This window comes from Kogia breviceps, chromosome 8 (genome assembly GCF_026419965.1).
Source record: "Kogia breviceps isolate mKogBre1 chromosome 8, mKogBre1 haplotype 1, whole genome shotgun sequence".
NCBI classification, from domain to species: domain Eukaryota; kingdom Metazoa; phylum Chordata; class Mammalia; order Artiodactyla; family Physeteridae; genus Kogia; species Kogia breviceps.
In genome coordinates this window covers 7,948,000-7,966,313 of record NC_081317.1, presented here as the reverse complement: position 1 = coordinate 7,966,313, position 18,314 = coordinate 7,948,000, and the positions used below count along the sequence as shown (strand labels likewise).

At 46.2% G+C, this 18,314-nt stretch overlaps 1 protein-coding gene across 2 annotated transcripts in view; it reads left to right on the top strand.

Moving 5' to 3' along the window:
* Nucleotides 1–18,314, top strand: part of STXBP1 (syntaxin binding protein 1) — a 69,815-nt gene that overhangs the window by 30,060 nt on the left and 21,441 nt on the right. For both annotated transcript variants that reach the window (XM_059072597.2, XM_067040670.1), the window contains exons 2-10: nucleotides 3,196–3,245; nucleotides 4,932–5,013; nucleotides 8,692–8,768; nucleotides 9,750–9,828; nucleotides 10,957–11,060; nucleotides 12,728–12,876; nucleotides 14,580–14,664; nucleotides 15,474–15,604; nucleotides 17,086–17,193. In XM_059072597.2, coding sequence (XP_058928580.1) covers nucleotides 3,196–3,245; nucleotides 4,932–5,013; nucleotides 8,692–8,768; nucleotides 9,750–9,828; nucleotides 10,957–11,060; nucleotides 12,728–12,876; nucleotides 14,580–14,664; nucleotides 15,474–15,604; nucleotides 17,086–17,193 — 865 coding nt within the window. The remainder of the gene's footprint in view (nucleotides 1–3,195; nucleotides 3,246–4,931; nucleotides 5,014–8,691; nucleotides 8,769–9,749; nucleotides 9,829–10,956; nucleotides 11,061–12,727; nucleotides 12,877–14,579; nucleotides 14,665–15,473; nucleotides 15,605–17,085; nucleotides 17,194–18,314) is intronic.

Genomic DNA, 18,314 nt, shown 5'->3' with positions numbered 1-18,314 from the left:
GCACAGCAACAAAGACCCAACACAGCTAAAAATAAATTAATTAAAAATAAATAAAATTTTTTAAAAAAGAATTGGTATTAAGTAAAAATAACTGAAGAAAAGCTTTCATTTAAAAAAAAAGAAAAAAGAAAGACCCTTCCTTGATTTCACATTCTCTGTCTACACTGTCTAGCTTTTATACTTTTCTCTGCTACCTTATAGGAAAACCTCTTGAAAAAGTTGTCTAGATAGTCTGTCTTCCTCATCACCCATTTTAAACTGGCTTCATCCTTACTGTTTCACAAGAATGCTTGTCAATAAAGACCATGTTTTCATCCCATCTTACTGGTCCTACAAGCATTTGGGATTTTCTCCAACCTTACCTCTTTGTGGTAGTAATGCCCAGATTTTAAACTGTAGCTAAAGGTCAGTCTTTCAAACTCCAGCTACCCTCCCTGTATCTCCCCTCGGACGTCTCTTAGCCATCTCAGTCTTTAATCAAAAAAGGATGTTCGGTATTCTCCTACAGATCAGTTCTTTCCTCCCTCTAAATCTTTTGTGTCTCTACGTCAATTTCTTTGTTTAAGCCAAAAAGCTAGGAGTTACCTGTTTCCTTTCTTTACTTTTCCCCCACACCCAATTCAGCAGCTAGCCCTGTTGGCTATACGTCCAAAGAGATATCAAATTCACCCTCTTCTCGCCATGTCCACTGCCACCAGCCGTGGATGAGCCCTTGAGAAGGCGTCCTGACTGTCCTCCTGCTTCAGTCCTTGCCCCCCTCCAGTCTCATCTCTACAGCACATCAGATGACGTCCCTACCCTTGGTGGCTTTCCGGTGCCCTTCAGATAAAATCGTACTCCCGTCAAGGTCCCCTGTCATCTGGCCTCCAGCCTCAGCTTCTACCAGCTTCAGTTCCAAGAAGCCGTCAAGCTCTTTTTCCTTTTTCCACCTCGAGCCTTTGTGCCTCCCCACACTCCTTTCCCAGCCTTTGAGTGGCTGGCGTATTCCTCAGGGAGGCCGTGCCTGAGCCCGCCCGCCCTTTTTTTTTGCCCACCACACGTGGGATCTTAGTTCCCCAACCAGGGATTGAACCTGTGCCCCCTGCAGTGGAAGCCTGGAGTCCTAACCACTGGACTGTCAGGGAAGTACCTTTTTTTTTTTTTTTTTTTCCTGTTTTTTTGTTTGTCTTTTGTTTTTTGGGTTTTTTTCATCTTTTTTTTTTTTTTTCTGATCCCCTCTTAAAGGTAGCTCTCCACACTGGGTTTTTTCCTTTCTACCACAGCCCTTATTTATTTACCTTAGAGCATTTGTGAGAAGCCGTGAATGCCCTTTCGTTTCGTCTGCTTCCGTCACTAGAGTGTAAGCTCCGAAGGAGCAGTGCCATGTCTGCTGTTGTTCACCCCTGGTGCTGGGTCCAGTGACTGGCAAACAGTGGTATTGAGTGAATGAGTGGGTATTTTCCACATCATTATTTCTAATGGGTACATAATATCCATTGCACAAACGTAACCTAATTGACTTAACCACTGCCTCATTATTTGATATATTTGTTCCCAGTTTTTCACCACGCTGCAACATGGGAAATAATCTAAATGGCTATTGGGAAAATTGTTGACTAAACTAGGGAGTATTATGCAGGCATTCAAGATCCTGGGAAGCATTTTTATTAACATGGAGAAACGAGTTTTCTTACTGAAAAAAAGCATAATACGAAATTATATATGCCACGTGATCTTAGCTATGTGAAAGTTCATGGGAAAAGCGAGTAGGAAGTAAACTAAAACGTTACTTATGCATTTTGGGTTGGCAGGATTACAAGTGATTTTTCTTTTTTTTTTTTTTTCAAGTATACAAGTAATACATGGTATTTTCTTCTTTATACTTTTCTGTGTTTTCCAAGTTTACTGCAGTGAGTGTGTACTTTTTTAATAATCAGGTAAGAAGCTCTTAAAAATTTTAGAACACTTTGACGACACATCAGATTATTGTAGATAGTCAAAAGCAGAGTCAGGAGCCATCGTGCTCTGGAGAAGGACCTAAAGTGTTTGAAGCATACTTGCTAATGACAGCTCTTAGCCTTGAGTCCTTCCAGGCCTGTGGATGATCTGGGTTTAGAAAGCGTAGCAGAGCACTGTTTGCTGTGAATCCTCCGTGACCAGGTAGACTTGTGTGTGGTGTGACATTATAGAAACTGTGGCTTACAAAAGTGTTGGTTTTGGGTGAGAGCATCCCACAGATGTGCTCAGGGTTGGAAAGATATCACAACTGCTCTTCACATCTGTTTTTGGAGCTTGACAGGGGCTCATGTGCCCTGGGGTATTGTCATAGCATTTTACCCACTTATCTTAAGTCAGTGGTTCTCAAACCCCAGACCCTTTTGGGAATTCGAGGTCAAAACTATCTTCATAATAAGACTAAGATGTTATCTGCCTTCTCACTCTTATTCCCTCACAAACGTACAGTGGAGTTTTCCATGTGCTATATGATTCACAGCAGGTTATTTAAGAAGCAGAACCCAGCTGTCTTCTATGAAGCCAGACATTAAGGAGAGTTGCAAAGATGTAAAACAATGCCAATATTCTCACTAAAATTGTTTTATTATGGAAAATATAAATAGCATTTTGGGAATTCCCTGGTGGTCCAGTGGTTAGGACTCAGCACTTTCACTGCCATGGCCCAGGTTCAATACCTGGTCAGGGAACTGAGATCCCAAAAGTTGCACAACGCAGCCAAAAAAACAAAAATAATAAATAACATTTTAAGGAAGTACAACTATGTTATCATAGAATGGGTTTATTATTATTATAATTGAATTAACACATATTTTAAAAATTTCTCAGTTTAACTTCTAATACAGGAAGTGTCAGTAGATATTTGCCCACATACACAAACACTCTTTGGGGTCCTCAATATTTAAGAGTATAAAGGAGTCCTGAGACTACAAAGTTTGAGAACTACTGAATTAAGGAAGCAGGAAGAGAACTGTCTTTATGGTGGATTGATATGGCTCAGTAGACAGATTGGTTGAATTGCGTGACTCAGGAGAACAAAGCCTATGGAGGGAAAATGACCTCATCTAATAGGCAGGGGTTGGAAGTCCCTGAAATTACATTAGATTTTTTCTTCCACCTCCCCCCTCCTTCCCTCTCTCCTTTCCTCCCTCTCCCCTTCCCTTCCGCCTTCTGTCCTTCCTTCCTTTTTCTCTCCCTTTTTAGAGATCATGCATGATGTGATAAAGAAGGTAAAGAAGAAGGGAGAGTGGAAGGTAAGTAGAAAAGCACGATTAATGACCTTAAAGGTGAGTTCATGGGGAAAAACAAGAATGGAGTAGAGTTGGAGAGAGGCATATAGGCGGGAAATGAGGACCTTTGCTGTGTCCAGAGGATACCAAAAGCTTCTGGACTAGAGAAAGGTAATCTGCTGTGCCTCCCATTTTATACGATCCTGGTTAGGAAATCTCTTGGTCATAAAGCTTATCTTTAAGATCACCTGGTGAGGCATTCTAGAAGTGGAACTCTTTTATTCAAACAAGATCTTACCTGAATGAAGCAGAAGGTAGAATTATTCTGCTTGCCATGGGAGACAAGAGAGGACCCTTCTTGCCCCTCTGGTGGCCCTAAGGCATGTCCATGGAGCCCACACAGCAGTCCGAAAAGCCCTCATCTGGCCCATCCCGTCTGCCTGTAGCTACATAAGACAAAACAACTAAGTTTGTGTATTCATTTAACATTGAGAGCAATGCTGGAAACTGCCATGTACCTGAAACAAGTATTTAAGTCAGTCTAATTGATTATGGCCTCGGTTCCGGCAGTGGGTGATGCAAGTCGGAAACGTGCTTTCCTCCATCCAGGAAGTCTGTGTTTGAAGGAGCATCTGGTTGTCTGGGGCCGGGCATTACAGTGGCCAGGAGAGCACACCGTCTTACTTGAACTTCCCTGTGGGCGTTGAAGGGCTTATGCCAACCGTTCCTGCTCCCGAGTTTTCCTGTAGTAAAGTTCACCGGGCCTGGGAACAGCAGAGCTGATTGGTACCAGGAGGCTCTTGAAGTCTCACCCTGGCCTCGTGAGATTACGTTTTTAGCCAAAGCATCCATCCTCATACCCCGAGCAGGAGGCCAGCTGGTGGGAACTCCTTATGCCTGCCTTTCTCTCTTACCCTTCCCGTCAGTAATGGACTTGGGACATGTGAATGTTAAACTAAGCTTGAGGAAGCTGCCTCATAAAATGAAAACTGATGGGCCCTCGTGCTACAGCAAGATGCTTTCGGGCCCACGTTTTCCCAGCACCTGTTACCTGGGTTTCTATCTTTGGAGAAGGATAGGAGAAATAGCTTTGTTTTAGCTCTCTCTCTCCACTGTGGGCCGAATGGAGATAGGAAAGGTTGGCTGAAGAATTACAGGTATGAAGCTTTTAGACCAGGACGGCACGTTCTTATTCCTCCCGTCTGAACTGAGACAGAGTTTGCTCCCAGGATGACACGTGTGCTGGTCCATGCTGATGAGGTCTGCAACGAAGTCCTCTCCTTCCACCCCATAAATGTGGCGCTAGTGTTCATTCTCCCATTAAGAAAACGTTTACGCCCTAAAAAAAAATACCCTCTAATACGGATTTCTCCGAGTGTGGATGCTGTAGATGAATTTTTTATTTTTCTTTTCTTTCTTTTTTTTTTTTTGCATTTTTATGAGTATTTTCTTTAGCATGGAAAAAAACGTTAATTTTTTAAAGTTTAAAATATTAAGTCACATCAGTGAGAGCAAACTCTCCTAGAAGCTGAGGTTTGGTGGGGAAATAAAAGCTAGCATGTCTCTCGGCAAACTTCTGGCCCCGCCGGAAGCATTGAAAACTCCGAATTCTGCGTTTCTAGGCGCTTTCTGAAGTCTGAGACTGGGTCAGCGCAGGAGATAATCGTAGCAGGTGCCCGTCAGGCTGTAAAGTGTTCCCTTTGTTTCCAGGTGCTGGTGGTGGATCAGCTGAGCATGAGGATGCTTTCCTCCTGCTGTAAGATGACGGACATCATGACCGAGGGGATAACAAGTGAGCGGCCTTCCATCCACCCTCCCGCGGCGCTCAGCCTCCTCTCGGGCTGGGCTTTCTCCTCCCTGTCTGTTATTATTTTGCTTGACTTTATTTTTTTTATATATAATTTTTATTCATGAAACCACATTCTTTTTTTTTTTTTTTTTTTTGGAGGTCGAGTCTTTGTTGTGGCATGTGGGGCGCAGGCTCAGTTGTCCCACGGCATGTGGGATCTTAGTTCCCTGACCAGGGATCGAACCCATGTACCCTGCATCGGAAGGTGGATTCTTAACCACCCGATCACCAGGGAAGCCCCTATCTTGCTTGACTTTAGATCCTCCAACAACCTGGGTGGTAGGACCGTAAGTTCCTGCGAGAGACCCCAGGCTTTCCTGTTCATCACCGCGTCCCCCACATCCAGTCCAGGGTTAGATGCCCATTAAGTATCTGTGAAAAGATGCCAAAGGAAGGCTCGATCGAGAAAAAAGAAAAAGGCAGAGGCCACCCGACGGGAAAAAATGGACAAAAGAATTAAACAGGCACTTAACAAAGGAAGAAACCCAAATGGCCAATAGATACGTGAAAAATCGGCCCCCTCAGTAGTGGTCAGGGGAATGCAATTAAAACCAGAGATACTGCCGTGCACTCAGGTTGGAGTATTTAAAATATGATAATGCCAAGTGACAGGATATAGAAAAATGGGAACTCCGATCTGACACATGTCAGTTGGTACAGCTGCTTTGAAAAGCACTTGGCAGGGTCTAGGAGAGTTGAGCCATGCAGATCCTATGAGCCAGCACATCTGCAGTTAGATGTGTGTCCTGGATAACCCAGGTGTGTGCGCCCGGGATGCTCACAGGGCATCACTCGTAGTAGCCCCAAAGTGGGAGCAACCAAAACGTCCACCAGGACTAGGATGGTGAAATAAATCGTGGGCTAGTCACACAGCAGAATACTACTGATATACAGCAAAGGAGAGGAAGGAACTCTGACAGCTGGCTCACTCCAAAATGTAAATGAATCTGATAAACAATGTGGAGCCAATGAAGCAAGGTACACCCTTAACAATACGCTTTAATTTACATGATGTTCAAAAAGAGGCAGAGCTAAGCTCTCCTCCTTTGAAATGCAGGGACAAGTGAGTCTTAAACAAGCACAAAGAGAAGTGATCACCGTTCACCTCACCATGGTGGTTCTCTTTGGGGGGAAAGGAGGAAATTGTGATGAGGGAGGGTGGAGGAGGGCACTTCTGCAGTGCTGATGGGTTCTGTTGCCTGACTGGGGTGGTGCTGGTGCAGCATTTGCTTTATAATTATTTGTATATTTATGTTTAATTCATTCTTTGGAATGTGCTTTAGAATTTCACAGTAATAGGGGGTTTTTTGTTTGTTTTTTGCGGTACGCGGGCCTCTCACTGTTGTGGCCTCTCCCGCTGCGGGGCACAGGCTCCGGACGCGCAGGCGCAGCGGCCATGGCTCACGGGCCCAGCCGCTCCGCGGCATGTGGGATCTTCCCAGACCGGGGCACGAACCCGTGTCCCCTGCATCGGCAGGCGGACTCTCAACCACCGCGCCACCAGGGAAGCCCTACAGTAATAGGTTTTTGAAATAAGTTAAATCACCTGCTCAAGGTCACTGGCCAGTGCCACACCTGAGACTAAGACACAGACCTCCTGGCTGCTGTCCCCAGCTCTTTTTCACATTTGTGTGCAGCTCAAGTCTTACTTAGGAGCCCCTTTCAGGAGAGATCATGTATTTTAATCTGTGAAACAGCACTGATGGAAAAGCAGTCTGTTTTGAGGTATTATTGCAAACAAGGAAGTTAACCTTTGTTTTTCCTCCTAAAAAACTTTGGGTGGAACATACCTGTTGCAATGCAGCTCCCAGTTTTTCCCCTGGAGAGACCTTTTATATGGTATGTGGCCCACAGACTACTGCTGGTCTTTGTCAAAATTACTACCATACCACAATTACGGGAGGAAGAGCAAGGAGGGTTGAGGTTTTCATTAAGCTAGATGAATGTAATTTAAAGGTTGGTGATTTCATCATTTTTTAAAACACACTTCCACAAAAAAAATTTTTTTAAGTTAAAAAAGAAAACAAAAAAAAAAGAAAAAAAAAGCATATTTCCAAATCTAGTTTATCTATCACCAAAAGCATAGTCCTGTAAATAGGAGCACATAATTTTTGGTGTGACTTTATGTCATTCAGTGATCCAAGACCAGACTTGTCCCTGTTTTGAGCTTACGAAGTTATTTTCCTCACTGAATTTTTAAAACTTTTTTTTTTTCCTCTATCAAGGCAAAAAATGCAAATATAGGAAAAAAGCCAAATGTAGCTAATGAGCTTCTAACAAGGAAGCAGCACCGTCCTGCCCTCCTTCTTCCTCCCCCATCCCCTAGGATCCATCACCCCAGAGGCAGCCACTCTGCTTTCTCTTCTGGTTATCTTTTTTTTTTTTTTTTTTTTTTTTGCGGTACGCGGGCCTCTCACCGTTGTGGCCTCTCCCGTTGCGGAGCACAGGCTCCAGACGTGCAGGCTCAGCGGCCATGGCTCACGGGCTCAGCCGCTCCGCGGCACGTGGGATCTTTCCGGACCGGGGCACGAACCCGTGTCTCCTGCATCGGCAGGCGGATTCTCAACCGCTGCGCCACCAGGGAAGGCCCTTCTGGTTATCTTTTTGATATTTCTAAGTAAGTGCTTATAGGACTATCACTTGATTCATCATGTTAGACATTATCTGTTGACTTCCTGTGGTAGATGAGGGTTCAGCTCTCCCCTCCTGCCCACAGACTCTTCCCTATCCCAGAAGTTTTGTTTTTAACGTCCTTACTTGGCAAAATTTAAAAGTCAGCAAGCCTGTGTTAACCACCCCCAAATATTTGGTGGGGGGAAGTATGATTGGCCTATGAAATTCAAAAATCTACAACCCCTGATAAAGTAGATGGTTGAGAGATTTTGGTATTGATTTGAACATGGTTTGGGGTGGCAAGTCTTGGAAATGTTACAAGGGATACTTCTAAAGGGATGCTTTTATTTGCTTACATCACCTGCATAGGAGGAATGGCACTGTACGATTTCCTGCTCGCTCCGTACCAGGGGACAGGGTAGCGTAGGTGATGCATCCTAAGCTTTATCAGGTGACTAGTGAGATGATGACTTAGGTCTTCTTTCCCCAGCAGATGAAGTAGCTGACCTACTGTAACACAAACCAGCAAACCAAACACCCATGGTTTGCCTTAACAAAATTTGACGTTTAGTCTTTGAACTATTGAGAGGAACAGTATTATACAGAAGGTATGTTTGGAATGTCTTCATTTGATATACAAAGGAAAATGGTAAAACGATCTAATTGTTGAAAAACCAACCCAACATGGAAATTCTAAAGGAATTGGGATTATCTAGGACAGATAAGAAAAAACTGAAGGAGGAGGCAAAAGACTAGATCAGGGAATTGACTGAAACTGAAATGGGAAATAGGAAGTATTTAGTGGGATAAGGTTTCAGGTTTTCTACCACCTGAGCCTCGTGAGACAGAGGAACGCGGTAACGCTGGGGAAGGGGCCTTGAGTCTCTCCTCCCCCCACCGTAGATTGTTATTGCCCCAGTCTGAAGGTGGCCTCTCTCTATGGCTTCTAGTTGTATGGTCACCAGTTCTGTTTTCTTGTTTACCGTGGGCCGCTGTCTTGTTGTCTAGTTGTGGAAGACATCAACAAGCGCCGAGAGCCTCTCCCCAGCCTGGAAGCTGTGTATCTCATCACTCCCTCTGAGAAGGTAAACCCTGCCCAGGAGAGCTTTGGCTGAGGTTACACGCGCTGGCTCGGTGTCTGGGTGGCGCCGTGACTGACGGTTCTGGGTTAAGCGCGCATTTAACGCACTGCTCTGTTTAAGCATGCGGTCCACCGACGGGGAAGGCGGGGTGCGGTGAGGGGGGAAGAGTACCTTCGTTAAGCTTTCTGCCAAAAGCCAGGCTGGACCAATCTCGATTCCCCCTTGTGTTCGCTTTCTAGGCAGGAGATCACTTTATCTAGTGATCCGCCTCCAGAACTTGGGTTATTTTATGCTTTCAGATTTCTTTCTTTTGGCCTCGCCACGCGGCTTGCGGGACTTAGTTCCCCCGACCAGGGTTTGAACCTGGGTCCCCTGCAGTAGAAGCTCAAGAGTCCTAACAACCGGACCACCAAGGAATTCCTAGATTTATTTCATCAATATCCAGTTAGGGTTCAAATTTACCTCTCTTTTATCATTTTGGGGGGTTGGTTCAAATCAGTATCTAAGCGAGGCCCACCTTCTTGCGTTTGGTTGCTAGTTGTCTTAGATGTCTTAATCTATGTAAATTCCCCCCAGTTTTCATGTTTTCTTTTCGTTTTTGAAAACTGGCTTATGTGTGAGTTTCTGCAGATGCAACTAAATTGCCAGAACCTCATGGCAATGAATCTCCTGGTAGGTTTCTGACCACTTGCCTCTTTTGTGGGTCTCTTCTTAGGAACCCAAGTTATGGTGGCTCCAAAGAATGGACGCTGTCATTCTGGAATGAGCTTAGGGAGGCTTTTGTTCTTCTGAACTCTGAAACAGTCCTAACCTTAAATCCTCAGAACTCAGTTATGGCCGAACATACGTTAGAATTATACATCAGAAATCCCTTGCTATTTTGTGCATGTAGCTTGAAGCCAGCCTGGATTTGACTCCGTTCAGATGTAGGTTCCATTTTCTTCTAGAATCGGATTCAGTTCCCTTTTTTTTCCCTCTCCACAGTCTGTCCACTCGCTCATCAGCGACTTTAAGGACCCACCAACTGCCAAGTACCGGGCTGCGCACGTCTTCTTCACTGACTGTGAGTACAGCTGTCGGCTGCCGCCCCGGCCTTCCTGCACGGCCACACTGACCCCAACCAAGCCAGGCCGACAGGGAAGAAATGGGTTGTTCCCACTTCTGTCCTGATCTTTTATTTCCTCTTCAGAAGACAAATTGCATCAGAGATAAAAAATAAACGCCCACAAATAACAAACCTACTAGGTGGTGCAGTCCCTTCCTGATTGAAAAAATAGCTCCTCTTCTAAGGTCTAGCGTGTTTAATGCTGAGAAGAATTTTCCGATGCCAGCCTTGGTGTTTCATTGTACAGACTTCCAGGTATCACTATAAACTGCAGTGTGTTTCCATCTACTTTTCAACTACAAAGACACTGTGATCTGGTGGTATTTGTATCAGGTAGAACTGTATCTTTGTCCTAGAATCTGTTTTCTTGCTCTGTGGAGTTTTGTGCATGGAACCTAGTGCAGAGAGCACAATAATAACAGTTCACCTGTGTTCTCTGGGGAAAACCCCACAAAAGTCACCACTGAGCAGATGGGAGAAGGTTCTTGCAAAGAATGATTTTATGCTCTTTGAAGACGGGTGGCAAAGAAAGCAGGCAGATGGCATTAGTAGTGATAAACCAATGACACATTTCTGGGGACCTGAAACGATCTGTTTGGCCCGGAAGAGTCATGAGAAATCGTGGTTCCAGCACCAAGTGGGACTCCCGTGCGGCTGAGTTCCTTAGAGGGCCTGGGCAAATGTCTGCATCACATTCCCCAACGATTTTATTTTTCTTTACTTATTTTATTTTTCATAAGTATCTCAGATGTGCGGTGTTTGTTTATATTACAGGCCTTTTCCTGATCCCTTCTTGATCTCTCTTGGTTCTTTTTCTTCCTCTTTTTAATGTCCGAAAATAGTTTTTATTAGCTCTCAGTATCTCAGTCTTTATTGTCATTTGTTTCTTTGTTATACATTGAGGAGGGCCTTGTAGGTGGTTTTGTATTCCTTTTATACCCTGGAGGTAGTAGGTTGTCGGGTAGGATGAACTTTCTATTTACCTTTTTAAAATCCTAATGAAATATAAAGAATTCCCCGGACGGGTGCGAATGTTGAAATGAACCAGAAAATGGGCAGGAAAACCTGTCTTTGTCATCCTGGCAGCTTGTCCAGACGCCCTGTTTAACGAGCTGGTAAAATCTCGAGCAGCCAAAGTCATCAGAACTCTGACGGAAATCAACATTGCATTTCTCCCATATGAATCCCAGGTGAGGCTGCGTGGGGGAGGGCATAGAAAAGCCACATCCTGGCTATTCTCTCGGGAACTCCGGCCACGTGCGAGAGGGTGCGGCAGGGGTGCAATAAAGAGGGTGGGGGAGGGGATGGCTGAATGACGTGTTGTGAGTGGACGTTTATGTAATGGCAACAGTAGTCCTTAGGGGTCTGCCCAAGGTGCCCTCCTGTTAGTCTCCAGGTCTTCCTGACTTTCTGCAGCCATCCTGCCCTTCTTAGTGTTCATTTCATCCTCACTCACGTTGTTCACTCCTATTGGCTGACTCCTTGAATAAGCGAAAAGTAGCCAATCCAGAAAGAGCTTGGGAGGAGGGGAGGGGAAGGGATCAGACCACACCAGTTTGCTGCAAAGGAGACTGTTTTTACGTGGAGATAACCTCAGCTTGTCATGTGCCGAAGGAACAGATGGTAGAGCCTTCATCATGAGCTGTTAACGCTTCAAGTGCCAAAACCTCTCCTCTTGGAAAAAAACGAAGTCGCTAAACCAGTAAAGGTGAAGCTGATCATGAGAGAACATACAAAATTTATACCTTAGTGTTTTAAGATTTGTTAAAATGCCTCCTCCTTGCAAAGAAACAAAAAATAACACAACTTCTTTGCATTTCGTAGAGGTAAGAGATGATTGTGGCATTTTGGGTCTTTATAGATCAGCTTCTAGACACCAGAGAGTGACCAATTCTTGGGTAAGAAGAGATGGAAAAAATGGAGTGTGACTATTTTAAAAAGACAGTCTCTTTGCCCTCTCACTTGGCCTAAAGCTTAATCTCAGCTTGAGGGCAGGAATTTTTTTCCTCTGTGTGAGCCCTGTCACCACCTGGATTGAACAAAATCCAACTTTAGCATATTCAACCATATTATATTTCGTATATTTTTGAAACGTAATAACCTTTTTTTAAAACCTCAGGTTTTCCAGATCAGGGTAGTTTACCTCATAGAGATTCTGAGAGAACACTGATAGCTGGTAGCCTCGTAGTTTAAGAGGGAAGTTTAGTCTTCTAGAACCCTCCAAAAAAAATTTAGAACATACTATAAGGATAGGAAATTATTAAATCCATACAGAGCTCCTTTATTTGCTACAGTCACGGCACCATTTCTAGCCTGTCCCTTATTTATTCAAACTTACAATGAACGGCCCGTGTGGTGTGCCAAGACCTCCTCCCCTGCTCTCCTCCTGGGCTCCTCACTGTTGATCAGACACAGGCACACGCCTGCCTCAGGGCCTTGGCACCAGCCGGTCCCTCAGGGAGCCCCCTCCTGGGGAGAAACGCTGCACCTCCTTCAAGCGCTGGCTCAAACATCCCCTCCTCAAGGAGGCCTCGTGTCCTCCCTGTCCATCCTGTGGGCATTCTTTCCCTGCTTCTTACGTTCTCATACACGTACCCATTTCTCAAATACCGTAAAATTTACTTTTCATTATGTTTGTTGTCTGCCTCTTGCCGCAAGATTGCCCGCTCCTTGAGGGCAGTGATGGTTTGGTCACTAACAGTTGCAAATGGTTAGCACAGTGCCTGGCAGCCAGCAGACACCCCAGCCGTGGCTGTAGAAGAAAGGAAAATCTGAGACACCCAGCCTCACTGCCAGCTTGGGAAAAACTCTGACGGCTCACCGTTCTGGAAATGTATGTATTTCTTCCCCGTCTCAGGTGTATTCCTTGGACTCTGCTGACTCTTTCCAAAGCTTCTACAGTCCCCACAAGGCTCAGATGAAGAATCCGATCCTGGAGCGCCTGGCGGAGCAGATCGCAACTCTGTGCGCCACCCTGAAGGAGTACCCGGCCGTGCGGTATCGGGGGTAAGTCCGCTCGCCAGTCCGCCTTCGGTGGCCCCGCCACGTGTCCCCGAGCAGGGAACTGCCTCTGGCCTTGCCATTCCTCTTGCGGCTGTCTCCAGAGGGTCAAGGTTTGAGCGTCTTCATTTATAATTATTTTTTCCAGTGTTTTTGCTCTTTTCTAAATTTTATTGTGGAATATACCAATACATACAGAAAAGGGCATGAAATACATATATTCAGTTAGTGAATAGCTAAATGTGAACCCCCTGTAACTACAATCCAGGTTTCCTACAATTTTTCATCTCTTCCTGACCTTAAAAATCAAATACCCACCTTGCAAAAGATGTTTCAGAGTCAGATGAAATGCAAGGACAATAATTCTCCAAAGGACACATTTCTCAGATTTGATGAGGTCACTCACTTATCACTTCCCTGCTGTGTGCTAAGTGCTAGGCAGGCGGACTTAACCTCAAGACACAGCCCCTGCCCTTAGAAACCCCTGATCCGGGGCGGGGGGGGGGCAGGTAGGATGTGCACACGTTCCATGTAGGCCTATGAGACCAATGCCTGAGGACAGTGCAGGCCATAGGCTTGGGCATCCAGAGCAGGGAGAGGGCCCTGCGAGCTGAGGGGAGCAAGCCCAGCTTCAGAGCAGAGGTGGCATGTGAGCTCAGTCCCAGAGGACAGGTTCGGGCTTCAGTAGACCGATGAGCAGGGGCCGTTTTGTGTGCACGGTTGCGTTGAGCAAAGGCACGGCGTTGGACGACAAAGGGGACGTTCGGGGAGGGTTGGTAGTCTAGCGCGGCGTCTGTGTGGGCAGTGGGGCAAGGTGAAGCCATCTCTGGAGGCCTTGGATGCCAAGTTTGGGATCCTGCCCTTCGGTGGTTATCGCTGGGTAGCCGCCGGGGGGTTCTGCACAGCGAGTGTGAAGCTGGGAGCATGAGTGGGAGCCCCAGTCCCGCAAGGAGAAGCCCGAAGGGCGGGAGGCACGGCAGGAAGCGCACGGATGCTCGTCACCTCATTGTCCGCAGGGATGTGCGCCCACGGGACAGCGCCCCCCTCCGTTAGGGTCCTCACCGACAGAAGCCTGGTGGGAGATCAGAGATGGGGTCTTGGGGTTCACTCGTTGGAGGGATAGGGCTGGGAGCAGAGCTGCTTTTGCGCTGAGCGTGGCCAGGTGGCAGGCAGCAGCCACCGGATAAACGTCGCCAGGAGGAGCCCAAGAAGTGCTACCCAGCTCAGGCAAGGCGGAAGGTGCAGAGGTTCTCACTTGTATCTTTCCGGCTCTGCTGGCAGAAACGTCACTTCCAACGAAACAAAACAGGGTCCGAGGGAATTTGAATTGAGGGAAGTGGGGGTCCGGTGGGTCAGACTCAAGACAGCCTGATCATGGGAAAAGGATGGATGGTTAGGACCCCTCTGCTGAAGTGTGGTCGTTTATCTGGAGCTGCTTGGAAAGACTACCTCTGTTTCCATTTGGATAGTTGGGGTTTTTTAAAGGGAACTAGAAAATCATTTATGTTCCAGGCACCGAGCTAAGTATTTTATTTGTCCTTTTAAATTATACATCTCATGTGAGTATCTTCTCTTCGTAAAAGAACAATACAGGTGAAGCTGGTGTCCCGCTGGACCCTCCCCGCACTGTCCTGCCTTCCTCCCTGAGGGCAGACAGTGTCATCGACTGTGGCAGGGCCTTCACCCTCTGTCCCCCCTTCCTTTGTCAGGGAATACAAGGACAATGCTTTGCTGGCTCAGCTAATCCAGGACAAGCTCGACGCATACAAAGCCGATGACCCGACAATGGGGGAGGTGAGTCTTACTTGGCCCGCGTGCCTGTCTCACCAAGCGACCACGGTGTCCATGTGGCAGCCTGGGCACAGCTGGCTTCCTTTGCTCACAGGGCATGTGTGAGCGCCCTGGTCCCTGCACAGTGAGCTCCAGGGAAACGCTCGAGCCCTTGGGCCGGCGGTGCAGATTCTGTTCAGTGTCGCTGAGCTACCGACTTGTTTCTGTTTGCAGGGACTTCCCCAGTGTTAGCACCCACAGCCCTGCCTCCTGGGACCCCCTCAGTGGAGCAGTATCAAAACCAGAAAATTGACATTGCTGCAATCTCCAGACCTTATTCAGATTTCACTAGTTAGTACGCGTGCTCGGGTGTGTGCGTGCACGCACACGTGTGCAGTTCCGTGCGATTTTATCACGTGTGCAGATACACGTAACCACCACTGCGATCAAGACACAGAACTCCATCCCGTCACTATCTTGATTTAAAAACTGACAGCCCCAGGTTCTGGGGACCCCCTCAGGCCCAGGCCGGCTGGATGCTGGGTCGCCCTTTTTATAGCCGAACCTAGGTGGTGCTCCCCTTCCTAAGCTCACTTTAGACCCCAGCCACAGTTTTGGATCTGCGGCAAAGGGCTCTCATTATGAAATAGACACATTGGATGCTCACATGGTGTGTGCTGGTGTCCTTGTCCAGCAGTAAATGGACTTAGTGCTGTTTGAGTCAGAGTTTACATCCTGCTGCCACGTTTTACAGGAAGGGTAGCTATGCTAGTCGGAGAAGCGGGAGTTGTATGGGGCGGCTCGTGACACCGTTCCCTGTGTCCTTCCTTCAGGGCCCAGACAAGGCACGCTCCCAGCTCCTGATCCTGGACCGCGGTTTCGACCCCAGTTCCCCCGTCCTTCATGAACTGACTTTTCAGGCTATGAGTTACGACCTGCTGCCTATTGAAAATGATGTATACAAGTAAGTACACAGACCCAGTGTGACTGCAGCTTTGCAAATGAACCAGACACACCTCTAATTTAGGAAAATGTATGTCGTTAATCCTAGGAAAATCCGGTGCATTGATACAGTCTTGCTAATAAGCCCGCAAGCTTTTCTGTGAGTTCCCAAAGTCCAGCTGCACCACCAGCCAGAAACTCCTGCCCCTTTCAAAGAGAACAAGAACTTTCGATCTTTATTTCACAGCTCACGTCACCTCAGTTCATAGCTGGCTTGGGTGTGTTAATATGTTGACTTGTGTGTGTAAGAGCGTATCTTATTCGGAGTTGAAACTTCTTAACTACAGATCATGAAATATGATGATGATAAAATATATCAACAGGAGTTTCCTATTGAATTTTATTTGCAGTTTGCTTCATTATAAACAACATTTTTCTTGGTAGCAATCATCAGAAACTCAGTCTCTAAAAACTTATTTTTCTTTCTCTGGGAACAGGCTATATTGTTCTCGTGTCCTTTATTTTATAACATTAACCGTAAAGATAGTTGTTTCAAAATGAAGGTTCTAAAAATATGACTGAATCTCAGCTTTTTCCCTTTGGTACCTGTAATTCTTGCTTTCCTTTAGATGTTCATGATTTCACATGTGAAAATTTGCTGAGGGCCAGTTGCAGGCAGCTGCAGAATGCTGTTTAGGTCCCACACATTTGAGGATGGTGTCCCAGGCCGTTTCCAACCAGGAACAAGTGTGATCCTCGCCTTTCCCTTTCAAGTACCTCTGAACCCACCTATAACCTGACTTCACACCTGAGCCCAGGTGGCTCTGATGGAGCTCATATCAACTGACCCTGGGGGTTTTAAACCAGGACCTCAAGTCAGTTGACTTTGATTAGACCTTTGGGTCTCTCTCTGCCTAAGAAATCGTTAGCCTTTTTAGATGCAGCAGACCTGACACAGATAGTGACACATCAGATGGTTGGGGTGCTTGCTTGATGTTCAGACAGATTCGTGCGAACATCTGTCTGTTATTTTTTGTTGTTTGTTTGGTTTTTTTCCTGCTCCTTCCACAAGGAGGAGTTCTACCTTTTTTAAAAATTAATTTATTTTATCTTATTTGTTTTTGGCTGTGTTGGGTCTCTGTTGCTGTGCATGGGCTTTCTCTAGTTGCGGCGAGCGGGGGCTACTCTTCGTTGCGGTGCGCAGGCTTCTCACTGCGGTGGCTTCTCTTGTTGCGGAGCACAGGCTCCGGGGGCACGGGTTTCAGTAGTTGTGGCTCGCGAGCTCAGTAGTTGTGGCATGCGGGCTCTAGAGCGCAGGCTCAGTACTTGTGGCTTGCGAGCTTAGTTGCTCCACGGCATGTGGGATCTTCCCAGACCAGGGCTCGAACCCGTGTCCCCTGCATTGGCAGGCGGATTCTTACCCACTGCGCCACCAGGGAAGCCCCATCTGTCTGTTTTAAACCAGGGGGATTGGATGAATTTTGTGGGACGTCTCCTCTCCAGGTATGAGACGAGTGGCATCGGAGAGGCGAGGGTGAAGGAAGTGCTCCTGGACGAGGATGACGACCTCTGGATAGCGCTGCGCCACAAGCACATCGCGGAGGTGTCCCAGTAAGAGCCCACCCTGCGCCCTTCCCCTAGCCTCAGCCAGCCCTGCCCCAGGCTCCCGGGCTCACCCCACCGACACGGGCAATCACGGCTGCCGGTTGCCGCTGTGCGTTCTCTGGGCACCTTGACCAGAGCTCGCCAGTGCATGAATTTGTTGCTTCCGCTAAGTCGCCAACGTGCTAACCAGTGATGATGAACCCCTTCTGATATCTGAGCTCAGGCTACACCGACTTCATGAAGTTAGAAAATCCATTCTGTGTTAGGGTTGCTGTTAGGATTTTTAGAAAGCATTTGTAGCTCTCTCAGTAAGATGCTTTATAAACACTAAACACTTGAAGCCAGTTTGTTCTGTTGAAGGATCCGGACTCCACTACCTACAGTTGTTCAGTTTTCGTTTATATAACTGGTGTGTCTCCTTCCTCCCTGTTGCCATACCTAAAATTTCTGAGCAAGTGTTGATGTATTTACTGATACATGTGCTAAACCAGTACCTTGCTCTGAAAGTGTTTCAAAACGTTTCGAACACTGGAAAGTTTTTAATAAGACCTTTAAACTATAGATAACAAACCTGCTTTTGCAGAAAGACACATTCTGCTACACTGAGTTGGTGCTATCCCGCAGGAAATTCACAAGGAAGAGTGAGAAACTATTACAGCCTGGGATAGTTCTGTTGTTTAGAAAAGTAGTTTCCAAACTCTTTGGCTCACTCAACTTTAGAAAAATGTTAGTTCACGTTGCCGGTATATAATTTATTCACGCATTAAATATATGCTTTAAAAATATATATATATATATATATGCTTTATTGTACTAATATGCATATTTTATAGCATATACAAAAAACATAAATTTGAAAAGGATGAAGTAAAATTATATAAACAGATGTCCTAACATTTTCTTTTCTGCTCTCAAATTGTCTTGCACACTCCACTATGGAGACCCCTGGTTTAGAGTATTAGGAAAATGATGTATCTGTCTCTCCTCTTAGAAAATCACTTTAGATGTATGCATTACGGGCAAGAAAAGCCGCCACATTTTCCTAAAGGAGGAATCTTGCATGACTCCTACAGCATCGTATAGAGACACTTGGTGCCGCGTTGAAGCTTAGCTGCCTCCTTCTGTCT